Source organism: Triturus cristatus, chromosome 9 (assembly GCF_964204655.1).
Source record: "Triturus cristatus chromosome 9, aTriCri1.1, whole genome shotgun sequence".
Lineage (NCBI taxonomy): Eukaryota > Metazoa > Chordata > Amphibia > Caudata > Salamandridae > Triturus > Triturus cristatus.
In genome coordinates, this window is record NC_140592.1 from 1,157,486,331 (window position 1) to 1,157,505,764 (window position 19,434).

The 19,434-nt window shown below is 43.0% G+C and overlaps 1 protein-coding gene across 1 annotated transcript in view; it reads left to right on the forward strand.

The window, feature by feature from the left end:
* The window catches only part of SYNJ2BP (synaptojanin 2 binding protein), a 104,839-nt gene that overhangs the window by 13,098 nt on the left and 72,307 nt on the right, over positions 1-19,434 (forward strand). Inside the window, exon 2 of the mRNA XM_085627125.1 lies at positions 16,344-16,480. Coding sequence (XP_085483251.1) covers positions 16,344-16,480 — 137 coding nt within the window. The remainder of the gene's footprint in view (positions 1-16,343; positions 16,481-19,434) is intronic.

Below are 19,434 nucleotides of genomic sequence, written 5' to 3' on the forward strand. Positions count from 1 at the left end.
GTTGATTTGCTATCCAAAAGGGATCCCTAAATGAAACTAAATGAGTTTCATAGATCAGGAATGCCGATTTCCCTTTGTTTGTACATTTGGCCCTTAATTCTCTCTCTATCCTTGCTTAGGTTTTTTAGCTTAGAGCTGCTGTCCTTTATTGCCTGAGGTATATCCTTACTTGACTCTTGTGTAGTGTGTATGCAGCTTTTAGAGTCCAGGTGCTTTCTGCTAAATCTTAGATGACTCCTTGTGGTTGTGTTCCATATTTTTCTTTTCCTCAATTTTTTGTGTATCTTGGTAACTGGGGCTAGGCCACCACAGTTCTGGACATGTCCTAATCATTATCCTCCTGAGCACTTTTCATGATCTTCTGGTGCGGTGGTCTGAAAAAAGACTATCATTTAACCTTCATCCAGACCTCCGCCATTTCGCACCAGTTATGGATCGCAATAGCTGAAGAAGTGGATGGGATTTGTGAACTGCTGTGAAAAAATAATAATATTAATCTGCATTCTCCGCCTTCTAAATTCATTCGAGACAGTGGCTGACCATCTGTATTAATGGCTAGCTCAATCAAGGACGCTACATCAAAATAATCCCTTAAAAGCTAACCTTCAGCGAAGGTTAAGGTTTGGGATATAGTTATTTGAAAAAGGATTCCTGGTTGCATAAAAGGAACCATATACATGTTCTGTCCTACAATGACCGAAGTACTCGACCATCCCCCCCTGCTTTATCAGCTTTCACATTCTTAACTGTTCCTTTAAACTGTCCGTAAAGGAATAGCTTCTCCTGCCTTTTTTGAGTACCAGGAGGAGTGCTGTAGTAGAAACCATTTAGAATGCAGTCTCTGCAAGTCTTGTTGTGCCAAGTGGCTTCTGGGGCAAAACAGATGTCTCCATCAGATTTGGACACTAACAATTTTCAACAATTTGGCTGTTTAAAGGCTGGTATAGCACTTCAACTCATGTATAAGAGTAATTCTCGCCAGTAGCTGATTACTCCTCAAGTCAACGATGGTGTGTGTGTGTCTTATTACCAAAGTCTCTTGCAAACACATTAACCTAACATTTAACATATAGCAAAATAACCCAACCACAATCTTCTTTCCCCAGTGAAAAGCAATAGCCAACAGTGTGCAGAGTGGCCCATTAATCTCTTGTACTTAACTCACAGCCCCTTGAAATTGTCAAGCACCACTGTAGATTTGGGTGGCCAGTTATCAATTTTCTGATGTCTGCTCAGCATGCACTCTTCAGCATTGGGAGCAGAGTGTCTTTGTTACCTTCTGCTCTGCTGATTCTTTTTTCCTTGCTGTAGCATCTCTTAAGGTCTGTCAAAGAAGAATGGATCTATCTCCCTGAGCGGTGCCCTCTGTTCCAACTCAAAACCATGGTTTGCAAAGATCGACTGTTCAGCCCAGTGTCTCCTCCCTCTACCCCTTCAAGGGCGAGAATTTATTTTGATTCCTCCAGTCTTCTGGCTATTTTCATTTGACAATTCAATGTAAATGGGAGTCACAAGGGGTGACCCCACTGATATCAGAAATTGTGTGTTTTTTTTAATGGTTGGTAATCGGTTTGAGCTCTTTTTTCTTTGAGTAGATGCTACCCAATCAATTTGCAGCTGGACCCATGGTCCCTCAATGCAGACGTGTCTTTTTTTCCATGCATGTACTGTCTATGCTCTCAAAATGTATGTCGGGCTGAGGGAGAGGAGGAGAGAGATGGAGAGAGGGAGAGACGCGGAGAGAGAGGGAGAGGGGGATGGAGAGAAGGAGAGACGTGGAGAGAGAGGGAGAGACGTGGAGAGAGGGAGAGATGTGGAGGGAGAGGGAGAGGGGGATGGAGAGAGGGAGAGACACAGAGAGAGAGGGAGAGACACGGAGAGAGAGGGAGATGCGCAGAGAGAGAGAGGGAGAGGGGGATGGAGAGAGGGAGAGACACAGAGAGAGAGGGAGAGACACGGAGAGAGAGGGAGATGCGCAGAGAGAGAGAGGGAGAGGGGGATGGAGAGAGGGAGAGACACGGAGAGAGAGGGAGATGCGCAGAAAGAGGGAGAGAGAGACGCGGGGAGAGAGAGAGACGCAGAGAGAGAGAGAGAGAGAGAGAGAGAGAGAGAGAGAGAGAGAGAGAGAGAGAGAGAGACAGAGAGACAGACGCGGGGAGAGAGAGAAGCGGGGAGAGAGAGAGAGAAGCGGAGTGGTTGGCATGTTTCTGATGTGCCCATGGCCACCCCAGGTTGAGGACTGCATGCGGTGTTTGCAAAGGCGACTGACTGGCCTATTGCAGGGCACTAGAGTGAAGCAGCTGAGATAGACTGTTCTCTCAGCACCTTTTCTAGCCACATGAGCAGCTGGCTGAGATGATTCTACCATCTTCCACTTTCAATCCCTGTTTTTATTTCACTTGCTTCTACCAGGTTACCATAGCTCTACTTGACTTGGCCAGTCAGCTCTTCCCTTTTCTAGCCTGCTTCTGCGCTTGGCACATCCCCCCCCCTTCTTCCCCATTGAGGTCACCAATGATTCCCTCAGATCTGAAAGACAGGGAGATGTGAAGAAGATGCTTTGGACACCTTTCTATTGAGACTCTTGCCTCTGCAATCTCAACTTACCAGGCTGTTGCTACAATCTCAAGATAGCACTGACCTCGGGATGGTCATGCCATGTATCTCCACCAGTGCCACTTCTAATGAGTTTGGTGTGTCGCTGTCTGATGTTTACCACCTTACCTCCAAATTCTGCAGCTGGCTTCAGAGTGACCAGGGTGCTCAAGGGATGCTATTGCGGCGAAGAAAGCTTGGTCCTGAATGGGCTCAAGAGTTTCACCTCTGTTTGATTCCTCGGGTAAGACACGCCCCTCTGACAGCATTTTTGTTCCCTTCACCAGTGTTGATATCATCATGATAAATCTTTTTCTTTGTGGTTAAGTCATGCGTGTCTTTTATAATTGACAGAAATGAGTGAATAATGTTCTGCAGCTTTATTTGTAACATACCAATCGTTCTGTCACATAAATTAAATCCTTACACTTTTTACCACTTCTTTTGGGCTATAGGTATAACAAGAGAAACAGGAGATGTTTGATTTTGTGTCAAACTGATAGCAAAGACCTCATGACTAAACCATAAAATGCACTGCGATGGGAACATCAGGAACTGTCCACATTTTAGCTTTTTCGTGCAACGTGTAAGTTTATTTAACTTAAACCTGACAACTAAGCTAAGGACAGGCAACAACACTTCGATGGGTTCCATATTTTCTGCAATAAACCTGCTCTGGCCGTTCTGGAAAATTCCTGTCTTTTCAGGTGCTCATCTTCCAACTTACTCCAATTGCCGCTCCGTCTCCTAAACTCAACAGCTTTTCATTGATGACATCACCAGAGCTTGGCACTGGCTGGCTAAAGATTGTTCTGACAGCAGTCTGTCACACAACATGTAGATAAAAAAAATAAACATTTTGGTTGAACCCTAAGAACCCTGTTTGCAAACAGAATATATATAACTAAAAACTCTCTGGTCCGTAGTAAAAGTACAATAAATGCAAAGAACCAAGTGGCATATAAAATATATTCAAAGGAGTTTAAGAAAAACAGATTAAAGGTACATTGCGCCGCATTGAATATTGGTGCAAAATAAACATTCTCAGTGCTCTCTTTAGAGCTTATACTGTCAAGTGATAAATCGTGCTCAACAAGTGAATCAACAAGAACAGCACAGCCCTTTACAGCAAATTTTCAACAACCATAAAGGGTCTGTGTTTTTAAAACGGACTGTGTTTCGATCCCGATAAAAATGTCGGAATCATCAACAGGACTCTGGGGTACAATGAGCTAGAGAGGGAGATTATTAAAAGTAATGTTGTTGCTAAAGGAGTCGGTTCCTGGTCACAAGCCTTCGGAACGAGATGGTTGGTAATAGGTTGAGCTGGAAATATGCTGGATACTATATGGGGCTCCACTCAGCCCACAGTGGGGGAAGACACATGTAGTCTGGGTCTCAAAGTTGATCCCAAAAACGGCAGCATGGGGTGGGAACTCAGTGTCCTGAGAGGACTCCATGCTGCCAGTCAGTGCTACCAATGAATCTCCATTTATGGGCTGATTCAAGCTCTGTGAAGGAATCTGGTATTAAACTTTGATCCCTGGATCTTATGTTGGAACTCATGAATCCCGTAATTTGGCTGCTTGACCAGAGAAAGATGTTCCACCCATTTTTTTGCCTTTTGGGCTAGGATTTTGAGGTAGGGCGCCAGTCTGGAACAGAGGTTCCTTTGTTGTTTGTATTAGGCGATTTTTTCCTGTTGAAAAGTGGTCCTTTTGCCTTGTATTGCTTTGTGGGTGATACAGAGGGGCTTGAAGGTTGATCTTCTGGCAACCGGGAACCGATGTAGGGCTCTCAAGTCAAGGGAGATTGGTGCTTGTTGTTCTACATGTAGGAGTAGTCTAGTAGCAATGTTGTCAATTGTTTTTAGTCTTTTCATAGTTGATATAGGTGATCCATGGTATAGTGAGTCAGTGCAAACCTACTAACTTGCAAGTTTTAAGGGTTTTCACCAACTCTTCTTTAATCTTTTCCCATACTGAGAAAGGATGGAAATTTACTCCCGACAATGGCAGACATAAAATGTCTTCCAGGGTTGGGAAAAAAGGGGTTGGAGGGAAAGTGAACTTACAAACACTCAGATTTTCACGAACAAATCTACACCTGCATATCTGCTCATGCTAAAAAGCAGTTCACAAATATTTTCTAGGAGTACTATTTCTTGGCCTACTTCTGTAAAGTCTTGTGACTTCACGAAAGCCGTATATCTTCACTTAATGCAAGGACATGGGTGCACTTTTCAGACTTTATTTAGGTCTGGTGTTAACCATGACCTTTTGTGTTTCTTAAAATTCTTTCTCATTCCGTCTTTTGGCTAGCTTCATTGTGAGTGACAGGTTCTGTTCTTTCACAAGTAGCATATCGACAGTCGTTCTGTTCAGTGCCAGGAACTACTGCGTCAATGTGTGCTTTTTGAGTCCAAAAACTATTTTTGCTCTTGCCAATGTTTGTTATAATGGTGAGGGCCCGGCAGCTCCCACACTAATAAGGTTTTACAGAAGCCATGCCAAAGTAAGTCACGCATTGACCAAACCAAAAGGCTGACCAACAATTTCTGACCCACTGGCTTCACCAATGCTTGTTTATTTGTTGGTTAGCCGTAATCTTATTAAAACTGGTTGCACTGATTTTACATTATGAATATTTTTGATAATTACTAGCATAAATCAACACATTTTAATAAATGATGCTGCAGAGAAATGGTACCTAAAACTTTACAGTAGTTTACCGAAAAGTTTTTGCATTTCTTTATGAACATTTTATTTTGAAAGCAAAGAATCATCAATGTTGCTTTCAAGCTTCTGAAAATATTTGCATCAAATCAGAGAGCATTCTGAAAGCATTATACATAGCCTCATATTGCTAAACGTTGAAAACGTGTGTGCACCTTTTTATACTGGAACCAGTCAGTGAGAGCTTACAACATTAACTTAGAGCATGCACCCTAATAATAACGGCTTTGAATTAATGAACCATAAATACAAATGTGAAGAGCATTAGCACATGAACACAAATATTACTGTAACTGCAGACAGGGCCCTTCCCTGATCCATAATGTGGTACTGTAAACTGACAGCCTAAGGGTTTGTGCTGCTGGGGGTTGGGCCTACTTGTCCCAAGGACAAAATGCACATGAAAACTTGCTACGCTTGACCCCAAGCAGTATGTCCTGGGCGTCGGGCTATAGGAATTCCACATCCCTTCCTTTTGGCTTCTGTGGACCTCCACATAATCATTATTGGTACTATACACAAAACATACAGAAACATACACAACTGATTATTTTCTTTAATTCACCAACACATTTAAAATAAAGAAAATTTATTAGGAACGTTGGAGATTTTCTAACTTCAATTACAGCCATTCATCATCCATACTTATTCTGTTTGATGCGCTTGCACCGCTCCTAAAAGTCAATCCGAGGATACTAACTCCGTTTGTAGCCTCCGGTTTAAGATTCCTTCACATTTACATTTTCAAGATCAATTGTATATTTTGCTTGTTCATTTATTTACACCTTATCTGTTAATATTATTTAATTTTATAAGCAGTCACAGATCACCTGTGTAGGTTTTGTGGAACCCCAGAGGTCCCTGGACCACATGTTAAGAACCACTGGTATAGTTTATTAGCGTAATCCAGTTTAAATAGTACAAGAGAGATAGTGGCTTGGATCTTGTTTGAAAATCCTAGGTGGGGTAAGATGCGTTGCAGAGTTTTCATAGTAATAAAGCTTGATCCTGCTACCTTATCCACTTAATTATTCATGAATAGCTTGGAGTCCATGGATACTTTAGATGGTGGTCCCAGATTGCTCAGGCCAGGTGCAAAGTGGGTCATAATTCTTCCGAACGCCACAAGTAAGTGTATCAGTTTTGGATTTATTCAGTGAGTTGGCTCCCTATCAGCCACAGATTAACAGCTTGGAGGCAACTGAAGTTTTTGTAGTTTTTAATGTCTTTGGGGCTTTCCAGTTTAAGAAGTAGTTGCGTGTCATCTGCATGGTTAATAGCAGATTAACTAAAAATCCTTGATCATTGCCAGTAATGACTTCATATAGCTTTTGAAAAGCATGGGAGAGATAATAGTCTTAAGGGACTCCTGCTTTTATGGTGTAGGGTTTGGATGTGAAAGGAGGAGTATGAATGACATTTGTCCTATTTTCTAGGTAGGATGTGATCGGATCGAGAGATACTCTCTAGGCTTTGTAGAGCTTTTGGATTAGAGTGTCATGGTCAGCTGTGTCTAAGGCAGCTGAAAGGTCCATGAGAAGTAGTACAACAACCCCATTGTGGTCTACTGTGCTTTTAAGGTCACCCCGGATAGCAACTAGAGCAGATTCTCTCCCTCTTCCTAGATGAAATGCAGAGTTAATTAATTGGCCTTATATTTTCGTTCCTACCATTTCAGATAACATCTGACATAATTCTTTTTTGTAGAAAATATGTGAAGGTATTTTCCTTTAAGAATGCAATTGATCCATTTTTTAAGGTTCCATTTTAAAATGTAAGTATCTACTATCTGTGTAAGCTTTAAGCTTCATGGCTCAGATCGCTTGGCAGCAGGAGCACCATTTCCCATGAGGCAGCCTTTAATTGAAAGCTTACAAATGTGCTTTTATTGCTTCACTTGGAATCCGGGCCAAGGCAAAGTGATACACAGGCACATCAAAATACGTATGTTTCCTGTTACACTTTCATCTTCGACTTTTGATTGCTTGTTTGAGGTATGTGTTTTTCAGTTTAGGGCACATTTGTGCAGAAACTCGATGGTTCTTAATGAGAGAAGCCGAGGGGCTTTACAGCTTCCGTTGGGGTCTGTGGGAATACTACACTTATAAGGTATATTTACAGTAATGTTGTAAAGGTTTGACGCTTGTGTTAATTTGTATCCAAGCCAGCAGGGAAATCTCAACTTCACTTTATGGCCATTACAATTGGCTTGTCTACCTACTGCCCGTGTTCAAAAAGCTCTGCTCTACCGTCTGCGTACTACAAGACAATTATACTTGCCAGGATGTGTTAACACGAATTTGTGGCTTTTCGAGGCAAGTGGGTTGATGGAAACATTTGGAAATATCGTTTTTACTTGATTAATTCAGTGAATTTTAGTTTTATTAACATATCAAAAAGGATGCTTGACTATTAGGTTAATAAAATATATTTTGATCTTTTGTTATGTCATCGTAAAACGGAATGTTAACAGGCAGATCTTTTATTTGCCAGTATATATATATATATATATATTTTCGGAATAACTGCCTTAATGAGAGGGTGCTATCCAAGTTCCATTTGAGACTAAGGGCCTGATTACGGGTTTGGCGGATGGGATACTCTGTCACAAATGTGAATGATAAGCCGTCCGCTGTATCACAAGTTTCATAGGATGTAATGTAACTGTAATACGGTGGACGGGATAACCGTCACGTTTGTGGCGGAGTATCCCAGTCTGCCGAACTCTTAATCACGCCCTAAGCCCCTTTACTGCTAGACTCTGGTGAAGGTGTTTCACTATGGGTAACATGGCTCACTTTTGGTAGCTGGGCATTAGCGCCAAGACAGCCACTGGAGAACGTTTGTGAAGTGTTTTTGTAACAGCACAGCCAAGTAACAATAAGAAGTTAAAGGATAAATATAGGTTTATGTGAAAACGAGGCAAACCTGAAATATAGTAGCTTGTTTAAGTGGCTGTAAAGATGTAACCGGAAAGTAAGTCATAAGACCCAGGATGCAAAAACATTTTAGTTTATTTAGTTAAAGGGGAAAGGAAGAATACCTACAAACACAGGAAGGTCTCTGGTTAGAAGTTTTAAGGGCCTATGAATCCAAATCAGTCTAATTTGTGAGTGCCTGTGTTTAACCTTGATCTGGCATTTAGGTCAGTGTAAGAGTGGCACTCGAATTTGGAAGGATTTGTAGGTCTAGCCAGTTCCAGTAAGTAAAGCCTGGAGGTAGGATCCATCGAGCCAACATAAAATCTGTATGCAGTGTTTGCAGGTCTCTGTAAACATGGTGATGCACACTTGAGGTAAGGTTCAACTATAGAACCAAGTGCTGTGTGTAGGCAGGAGCAAGCAAGCTGGAGGCTCTCAGCCCCAGTTCGAAGGGGACATTTTAACTGATTCTGACTGTTTGAAAAAGCAAAATGTAGCATAACTCGAACTTATTGAGTTGCAGATCCTGAAGTCCAATTCTCCTGTTTAATATTATCTGTTCAGCAGCTCAATTTGGTTTTGGGGCCTTCTGAGCACCCTGGTTTCCAGGCGCCAGTTCCAACATGTAACAGGCATCGAATCTAATGCTGGTCCCTAGCCTTTTTTCTTTTTTTTAAAACATATTTTATTGCGTCAAATGGCACGTACAGTGCAGAGCTCTGTAACCCAGAGGCTGTCTGCTACAGATTGATACAAAAATTGTGCATTGACATTTAGTATAGAAATTTTTCAAAAAGAAATAAGACAGAACCAATAAAACTCCCTCCCCCTTGCACTGTTACACACTACATTTCAAACATCGCCTCAAATCCCACCACATCAATGACAATTCCCGCTTGAAGATTGGTCCCCTGCACCACAGTCCTGCCCGCCTCTCCCAGCCCAGTAGCATCTGCAGCAGAAGTGGGCTCCAGATAAAGGCCTCTATAATCCGCCCAACGCTTCCAGATCTTATAATGCTTTTGCGGGCACCCCCGTGCTTTAGAGATAGGATTCCCCAGACCCATATTAAAATCGAGACCATTCTTCCATGCTAACAAGAAAGGCAGGGCCTCCGCCTTCCACTTTCGTGCAATATCACGTTTGGCTGATGTAAATTCCAGTAGCATTAGGTGATGCTTATAAATATATCCCCCCCACACCCTCCATAACATTTAACCGCACTAATTTAGGCGAAAAGGGGAGCTCCCACCCCAAAACCTCCACCAGGCAGGTGATAACCCCCCTCCAGAACTTCAAAATCACTATACACTGCCAGACCATATGCAATAGAGTGCCCTCCTCCGGACCACATCTTAGGCAAATCGGGGACGCCACCAGGCCCGACTTCCACAACCTGATTCTAGTACAATATACTCGATGTAAATAGTTAAACTGGATTAGCCGAAGTCACATTGCGATCGCCGCCTTCCGAGGGGAGGCCAGCGCCTCCGTCCAATCATCACTCTCCAACGGGCCAAGGTCCTCCTACCACGCCCCCTAAGTCTATCTAGTGTGGTGGGGCAGTTTGTCACAAGAGATTGATACATTTTGGAGATTTTATGGTCGTATAGGTCTCCCATAAACAGTTTAGATTCAATGGGACTAAAATGCGGGAGGGACTCCAAGCCTGTTACACTGGGGAGTATGGCATATTGGAACTGAAGATATTTATAAAATTGGGTCTTTGGCATCTGATATTTGTGCTGGAGATCTTGAAAAGACTTCAGAACCGTGCCCTGCATCACATCTCCTAGGGTAGAGATCCCTATATTGTCCCAAACCCGGAAGCCCGCTAGAGCAGCTAACTGTGGCAATCTCCCATTGGACCAAAGTGGAGTCTCCTTAGTCAGTCTACACCACCACCCCATCTTCCGCAGAGCCTGTCTCCATACCTGGAATACCACCTTGGTGGCCAATGGAAGGGTGTTGCGCACCAACGCCGAGTAAAGAATAGTACGTAGAGTATTGGCCCCCATACATCTCCTCTCCACCGCATACGCTGGGTCAGACCTGTCTCTATACCACCAATCATTTAAAATCAATAACTCTGAGGCCATGTAATATGATCGGACATCCGAGGTGGCCAGCCCTTCACAGTATGTCGATTGGAAACATGTCCACAATGCCACTCTGGGTACCTTTCCTGCCAACAAAAATTGCCCTAAAGCAGAGTTGACTTGGTGAAACCACGAAGGGGGGATGGGGAAGGGAGAATTGTGCAGCTGGTAGAGCAGCCGCAATAGCGATACCATCTTGAAGATGGCAGACCGACCTGGGATGGAAAGGGGCATATGAGACCAGATTTTCAGCTCTTCACGCACCCGTGCCCACACCGGCATCATGTTGTGTTTCCAGGACACACTTGGTAGGTCCGCCAGGAAGTCTCCCAGGTACTTCATTCCCACCGTAGTAACCTGCACCGCCGAGCCCCATGTGCCCAATTCCACCTGTGACCTCAGAGTCCACAAAGTGGACTTACAAGGATTCATAAACAAACCCGACGATTCCCCCCCAAAATTTGCATGATACTAAGCAGCCTTGGCCCTGTTTTATTCACATCGGTCAAGAAAAATAGGACATCATCGGCGTACAATGCAATGCGGTCCAACAGTCCCTGGGCCCACTCAAAACCGGCCACCTGTGCATCCATCCGCACCCATGCCGCCAAGGGCTCCATCGCTAGAGCAAAGAGAAATGGTGACAAAGGGCAACCCTGCCCGGTACCCCGTCCAATAGAAAAGGTGAAGGAGGCAAACCCCGCAATGCGAACCAAGGCTGGGACGTCCGTATATAGCAATTTTAAATGGGACAGGAAGTGTGGACCCATGTTCAGGCGGTCCAGCAGAGCAACCGGTATGTCCAGCTAAGGGAATCGAATGTCCAATCCCCTATCTGCCAACAGGAGCGTGGCCGGCACGTCCAGCCCCCGAATACTGGCAATGTGTTCTCGTTGAATATTATGCAGCGTCGCTCTCTGAGGCATAAAGCCAGCCTGATCTGGGTGGAATAAAGAAGTAATATGGGATTGGAGGCGGTTGGCCAGGGCCTTAGCCAAGATCTATGTTTAGCAATGAGATAGGGCGATAGGAAGTGTGTTGGTCTAGGGGTTGGGGTCGGCTTGTGAAATACTACCACCTCGGCATGCCTCCAGTCCCGTGGGAGGCAACCACGTTCCCGTGCCGCTTCCACCACCCGAAGAAGGTGGGGTCCCAATGTCGTAGAATATTTCTTAAAGAAATCACATGGGTACCCATTAGGGCCCGCAGCTTTCCCAGAGTTCCGGTCACCCAGAGCTGAGCCCAGCTCCCCTTCTGTAAGCAGGTGGTCAAGCTTCGCCCGGGCCCCATCGGAAAGGGTCCGGGGCGGAAGGTCCCCAGAGAAGCGGTGTATCATATCTTCTGGCAAGGATTCCTTCGGGGTGTAGAGCTCCGCATAATACTGAGCAAAATTCTGCAATCACAGAGGGATCCCCCCAGAATCCTCCCGTTGGGGTCCAGATATACCAGGAAGCACCAGGGGGCACAAGGCACCCTGACACAAGCGATGAAGCAGTTTACTAGATTTGTCCCCCCACTGGTAGATCCTACTGCGGAACGCCAACCATGCCAGTCGAGCCTCGTCCATCAATAAATCTGTATGCGTTTGTCTCGCTGCCAGCAGCTGTCGACGCGCCAGGGCACCCCCCTCCTCCCTACTGTCGCTCTCAAGGTTGGTCCCTAGCCTTTTGGTGAGGAACTATCTTCTCCATGTCTGTAATCAAGTCCCGTTCTGGAAGCAAAGACTCAACTGTGAAGTGGAAACAACCCATCTAATGATCCTGTGATGGGTAGCAGAAATATTTACTGCATTTTAGGAATCCAAGTTGGTTCTGAAATGCCACTGGCAGTCCTTTACAAACCCCCATCTACCCTCGTTTACAGCATTGTGATTTAATTTGCCTTCTGGGAGGTCACCGAGTGACTTTAACATCCTTTTTACAACCATTTGGTAGTCCCAATCCTGTGTGGATTAGGACAACCTAGTTGTAAAGGAACCTCCGATAACCTACAACACTACTCACCACTTCTAAGGAGTGGGCAAAGACAATAGTGACTTGTACCTTGCATTCAAGAAACATGCATTGCACCAACTACTGCTTTCAAGTCTGGTTTCAGAAATGCACTGTATTTGCTCACCAAACGTTTCATCCTGGACAGATCACCGTACATATTTGTGACTCGTCCTTTTGGGCTCTTGGGAATACAGCTTTTCTGGAGAAGATTTTCCTCTTTGGCATTTGAATCTGTGGCCTATGATTTGTGAATAGTAGTATACCTCTGCTAAGTGATTAGACATTTGGAGGAAACGTTCCTTGTCGAACACATTCACCTTCATTTTTTGGTGTTTTTGGGTAGCCTTTTACAAACTAGATGCTTGTTTGTCATTTGTGTTAGCATTTCTCATTATAAATAGGATTTTCTTCCAGTGAAGGGCGATAAAGTTCACTACTCTTAAACATTATAAGAAATGCAGTTTACCTTTGTTTCATTAGAATTAGCAATATTTGACGTATTTAAAGTCCAGTGCAATTATTCCATGTTTTCGAAGATTTTGTTTTGAAATTTCTGGAGTTTGCTTTGGCTGGATTCCATGTTAGACAAATCATTGCTCTCTTCTCGAAGTGAAGTTTTTACTGTCTTCAAGTTACCTACCCACCTACATAGATACACAGGTCGAGTGGAGTTATGTTTTTCGGTGGCAGTTATGCTGCTTTATACTCTCATCAGATGAGGTGCTATTATATGTGGTTTAATATTTGGACTATTTTTACACGGTGCATGCCTTTTCTCCATCAAAGGAAAATAATGATAGGTGAAAAGGTTTTATACTACAGTTTTTTCTCGACCTGATTTCTACTTCTACTCGACTCTCTCATTGGCTCTGTGCAGAGTTGTGAAAAATGGGAAAACAAATTTAAAATTTGGAGCAGTATTGTATTAGAGCAGATTGGAAATTGGAAAATGAGGCATCCTGGCTCATTTCATTGCTCCCAACTAACCTACATTCGGAGTATCTGGTCATTGGTTTCTAGAGAATTACAGACATTTCTGCTTGAAGCTGTCTGCTACAGTGAATATCTGTGGAAAATGAAGTATTGACTCAATAGCTCAGAAGTTCCTGGTCCTGTCTTTGTGTGCCAGATTCTGGTTGACACAGTATGCTTTGCTATGCAGGAGACTTGTTTCAAACTTCACGTGATAGATGCTCCTCTTGATTTTGCCTACCTAAACAAAGTGCTAAACTCCGTTGGTGTGTAAGTAGATGGCCATAGTGGCACTCACTTTATCATGGGTGAAAACTGTGCTCATGACCAGGATGTGACACAACTAACTGATATCAGCCGATTTATAGATGTGGGGGTACCCCGGTTTTAGTTGTACCTTAGTGGAGAGACTGCTTCCTGCCTCTTGATGTATAGTCCTTCATGGAAGCTCCCCCAACTCTGGAATGAGTGTAAGCAGTGTTCATTAACTGGCTTCAGCCATGGTAAAGACAAATGTTTTTGTTTATTTTGGATTCACCAATTGTCAACAGATGAAGAAGAGCTCTTTGTGTCCACCTTTCCTGGGTCATGACATTTTTAACAGTCAGCATGATGTGTGTTGTCTCAACAGTTGATTGTGGCCAGTGGCATGGCCATTGCTATACACATTAGAGGTTTGGCTGTCCATCCTGTGCCCTGTTCTTTCCAAGAAGCAAGAGTTCAGTAATGGCTTCCGATTGGTTGTAGGGCTGCCAAGCTCAAATATACAAACCATGTAACTATTATGGATTGCCTGTTATTCTCTAGGAAACAAGAGTGAAGGTGCACCTTCCATGGCGGCTGCGATGGAACTGCCCAACAGATACAATACGAATGCTCTTTGAAATCATTAATTCCTACCAAATGTTTTGTGCAGGGTTTAAATTTGAGTAGCCAGTTGCATGTGAGAACCAGAGGATACTTAGCCCTCCTCTGCAGGTCATTGACCCACAACAGAACAAGAGACTATATACTCACCTGGAGATCGAATCGTCTTGAGACTGAGAGAGACTGAAAAACACAGATGCTGCCTTTTTTGGCTGTGTTTCCTTCAATCTTGCAAGATCTCTTATTCTGCAAATATTCCTTCCTATTTTCTGTATATGCAGCGTCCTGTCGTTGATAGTACCCTTCGTGTGGTATGCAAATAGCTTTTCTATATGTTGAAAATGCACTACCTGTGGCCGTGGCCATTTGCCCAGTATGTTCATGCCCCGTATGTGGGTTACCAGCAGAGAATGACCCGTCACAGGGTGTGGCAGTTGCTTTGCTATTTTATGTAGAAAACAGATTGCAAAGCTCTTTTCACCCACTGCAATTGTGACCGGATTCACACTACTTTTACAAACCTTATATAGACTTGTTTATTGAACTGACCATTCATCATCATCAAAATAAGTTTATTTCGGAGTAAAACCCCCATAAAAAAGTACAGTTCATTACAGCTTAAATTTAATATTCAAATATTATTGAAAACAGCTAAAAACAAGTATAGAAATAAAACAATATATTTACAGAATAAACAGTCGCTTCCTTAATGTCCAAGCTGAGAATAAAAATGTGCTTGTTCCAAAAATAACCAATGTCTGCTAGTTTCAAATCAAAGGATTCTTAAAGCTGCTTGATAACTTCTAGTACCAGAGTTTAGGCATAGTGGCTGAATCCACTCGTATCTGAGACTACAGTAAACAAGACAAAAGAGCCCCACATGTTCGATAGTTTCAAGTCTGGGTTCAATAAAATCAGGTGTGAACGACTTTTGGAATAGGGGGCCATTTTCATGAGAAGGCTTGTATGAATAAGGTGCTGAGCCTGAACGTAATTTAAAGACTCTTTGCTAAAGGGTGTTTAATCTTGTCAAGGTAAGGCTCAAACATTTGAATAAGCCTGTGAGCAAAGAATTTATCGGTGAGGTTCCCGCTCTGTGCTGACTGGTGCCACTGGTCTAGAATACTGCTCTAGAACTCCGCCCAGGCCTACTGCTAAGCCATGTCCACTCTGAAATGGAAAACCAGCATCTCCAGACTAGTTTCGGCTTTGTTGAACCTTATTATTGAGGTACTTCTAAAGTCCTATGGTACAGTGAGTACATGACCAACGTCTGACGCATCTTTTTTTCATACAATGCTTTAGTGAGAAAAACCAACATCGGCAAGAAGTCATAGATATGACTTTAATGTACTAATGCGTATAATCACATGCAAAAACTGTCCTTATCTCTGTACAGTCTGCCTCTTTTTTTTGTGCCCTATTATTACCTCCAAAGTCTGCCATGCCATGCATCAGGTTAGAGCAGGCTGGGTTGCCTGCGTTATCACAGTAATGCCAGGTGTATTGACGTTATCAGTGCTTGGTTTGTTTTTGCAGAATTCTTAATGGCAAAAGGTAGTGCTCTTATTCATTACAACTCATCGTCTGTGTTATGAGCATCTAGTACACCTAGCCCCAGAAATTAAGTTGTCTCACACCACTTTAGGAAGAATTTTGGATTTGACATAGGCACCCGTGAACACAGCTCTATTACTAATTTGTGACCATGACCAGCCCATTCAGGAGCCCTAAGCCCGCCGCTCATGTAGCAGTGATGAGTGGTTGGCATAGTTAAAGGTGGTGGCAGTGTTGTGCAATTGTAGTAGCAATCTGGATAGGTATTTGGTGCCTGTAGTGACTGCCCATCGTATGATAGTATATGTGTTTAAGAGGTGCTTATTTATTTTTTTGTTAGAATAAAACACCATTTTTGAAGGCAAAGTATTTGTGGTTTGGGGACTAAACTAAATATCTTAAGGCCTAACCTCAGTTAAAAAAAAAAAAGAAAGGCTGCCCAGTTTTAGACTTCTAAACCTGCTGACATTAGCCACACCTAGTCACTAGAAGGACATGCTCGTAGAGAGATCTGTTCAACTCATCTTGTGTGTGTCTGATTTGGCTTGGTTAGAGCACGCCTTATTTTTAGCTATCATGACTCACCCAATGTGTCTTTTCCAGGTCTGGGGTTTAACATCGTCGGCGGAACTAACCAGCAGTACATTACCAACGACGACGGCATCTTTGTCAGCAGAATAAAAGAAGGTGGAGCAGCTGCTTTGGATGGGCGGCTCCAGGAGGGAGACAAAATTCTTATGGTGAGAAGGATTCGTGATGGTGGATTCCACCGCCACGCATTACAGAGCCACTTTTCATCAGTGTGATCAAGTGTCACTGATGCAGTTACAGGAGCATCCAAGACACACTTAACAATGCACTGAAAGATTCCTTGTCCTCATTAGAAGCATTGTGATCGCATGTAACTTCATATGGCACAAAGGAATAGACTCTGGAAAGGTTACACTGTGTGTTAGTCTTCTTTTGGAAGTCTGCTCCACAATGATTACATCTTGAGTCTTTGTTTTTGACAAACCTTTGTTAATTATTCTTTAACAAGATTTTAAAGAGAAAAGCCAAAAAGGGAAAATATGTTGACAGAGTGGATTCACCAGAGAAGAAGACACATGTATTTACATCAAAAGTGATAGTTTTTTCGCTAACAGCTGTCTAAATCGCCGGCCCCTACTTAAACATTCTGTAGAACGTCGGCTACAGTTTTCTTGTAATGCTGGATTCCTCCTTGTGAATATTTTTTTTTAGTTTAGGATGTTGCACCTTGTTGCTGTTGTCATTTCTGTAATCTCTGTAACGTGGTGTAAAATCTAATTTCCATTACATTTATAAATGAATGAAGTTACCCTCCACTGTAGCATTTGATGGGATGGCAATGGCACTCTTCTATCTGAAATTTGTTATATAAATGGAAGGAAGCACAGCTTGTCATGGCACTCCTACTGGAACCCTGGTGCATAATGAGGGACAAGGAAATATTTATATTTATTAAATATTTTGTGGATTTCTGCTTACTTCACCGTATAACTCTTTGGAGGAGGGGTGTATAATATATTGCATCATGTGGTTTACCAAGACTCTTGTGTGGTCATTGCACAAAATTTGGAACTTGCATGTTTCTTGGAGATGTAAGCGGCTAGAGAAATCTTGAAAATGGAACTCGGAAAGTCGTGAATCGATCTTACATCTTACATATTTGACTGTCATAGGCTTGGTGTCAGCAAGTGTGGTACCATGAAATCATCTTGGATATTGAAATTGATTTGTACAGTATCGGTGCTGGAGTCTACAATGGTAAAGTCTGCTGTTAGGCACTTGACCCGCACATCGGCAGTAGAAGTAAGCAGCATCGGAGACCATGGTTTAGGGTTTGGTGTCTAGGTTGATGTGGTCATGTCATAGGCTGAGCAGAAGTGTGCGTTTTGACCTGTCTTGTGCTTAATGAAGGTCTGTGTACCAGAGGGTCATTCCTTGGATGTCAAGAGTACTGCTACCAGATCTTTTAAGCCTACACAGGCTGGGGTTACCTTTGTGAACTAAGGAAAGGGTCTTGAATTCTGATCTTTCTATGATTGGCAGCTAGTGGTACATCCTGGGAGCTGTCCTGGTGCCGTCAGTATGAATCTGTACATTTTCTTCAAAGGAGCCAGTTGCCAGGTTGGTGCAATAGTCCCCTTTAGACATCCCTACTACGAAAATCAGTGCAAATATTTTGTTGGACAAATAGGAATTAAATTGTTTGTCGTAGTCCAAAGTGACTTCTTTACTTGAGTGGTGAGTGGTGAAAGAGAGCAGATAATTGTCCACCAGGCCTTTCAACAGAACCTTAATATGCAACTCAGTCTGACCCTGTGCCTCATGGGAACAGTCCAGCCCGAACTGCCAAGCAATGCCTTCCCTGGACCGGAAACAAGCTTCCTAGGACCGGTTTCTGGCATTTCAGCCGTCTTCAGCCAGGCTTGCTTGAATCCAGTGGCAAAGTGAGCAAGGGACTCGCGTCTGAGCATATGGGCTGGACTGTTCCCATGAGGCACAGGGTCAGACTGATTTGCATATGGCCATGTCTGAACTGGGGTGGCAGAGTGGGCTAAAGAACGGTGATGGATCAAACCCAGATCTGTTGACTGGGTGTGAGTGTTTGATTGGTTCTGATGCTCCGTCTATCACCTCCCCCTTTTGTACCGCTAAGTAGGAAATGTATCTGCAAGTCTGCCTATATTTTAGCATCGGGATGGTTTGCATTTATGAGGACAATGAGATGTACATACCTCCCGTAGTTTAATTTTGTCTATTTTTATCCCCGCAAGTATTTACATTTATTGCTACCTTTTTAAAATTGTACAACTTTTATTATTGAAGTGCATCTTTTGCTGTATATTGACATATACGTAACTCATTCTTTGATTCTGTGTCCTTTATGGTAATTTTTACCGAAAAAAAGATTTGATGATGATGATAAAGCTACATTAGTTTTAACTGATCCTTAAATGCTTATCTTGTAGCTGATTGGCCAGTGCTGTTTTCTGGTGTAGGTGAAGATGGGCATGGCAGCAATTAGGCTACCGAGTTTGAGGGTGAAATTTAAAATTGTTCATGTTTCGTTGTCGGTGCAGCTGAACATTCAGTGTCTGTAGATGTATGCTTGGGTGCAGGTTGATTGCATGTCAAGTCGTTTGAACATTAGTGAAAAACAGAAAGCTCTACTTTGGAGCCAGTTACTATTATGCAGATGTATGCATTTAAAGCGCTTGTATTCATGTTGTCTTAGATAATAGTAAGTGTCCAAAGTGTGCAATATACAGATATATTTAATCCAGACATGCTAGCATTGCCATTATGTCCATGTGGTAAAGGCCAAATGATGATCAGCTTTATATTGATGTAGCTTGCCAATTCTATTACTCTACACATTGAATCCTCTCCTTTATAGTCCACACAAGACGAGTGCTCCTTTTTTAACCCCTTCGCTGCTAGGCCTTTTCCCCTCCTGTGCTAAGCCTTTTTTGGGCTATTTGAGGTAGTGCGCGCTTAGGCCCCTGTAACTTTTTGACCACATTAGGTATCCACGCCAAATTTGCGTCCTTTTCTTCCAACATCTTGGGGATTCTAAAGGTACCCAGGGTTTGTGGATTCTCCTAGAGGGTTCCCAGAAATTAGTCAAAATACAGCAATTTTTTTTTTTTTTTGTGAAAAATGTGAA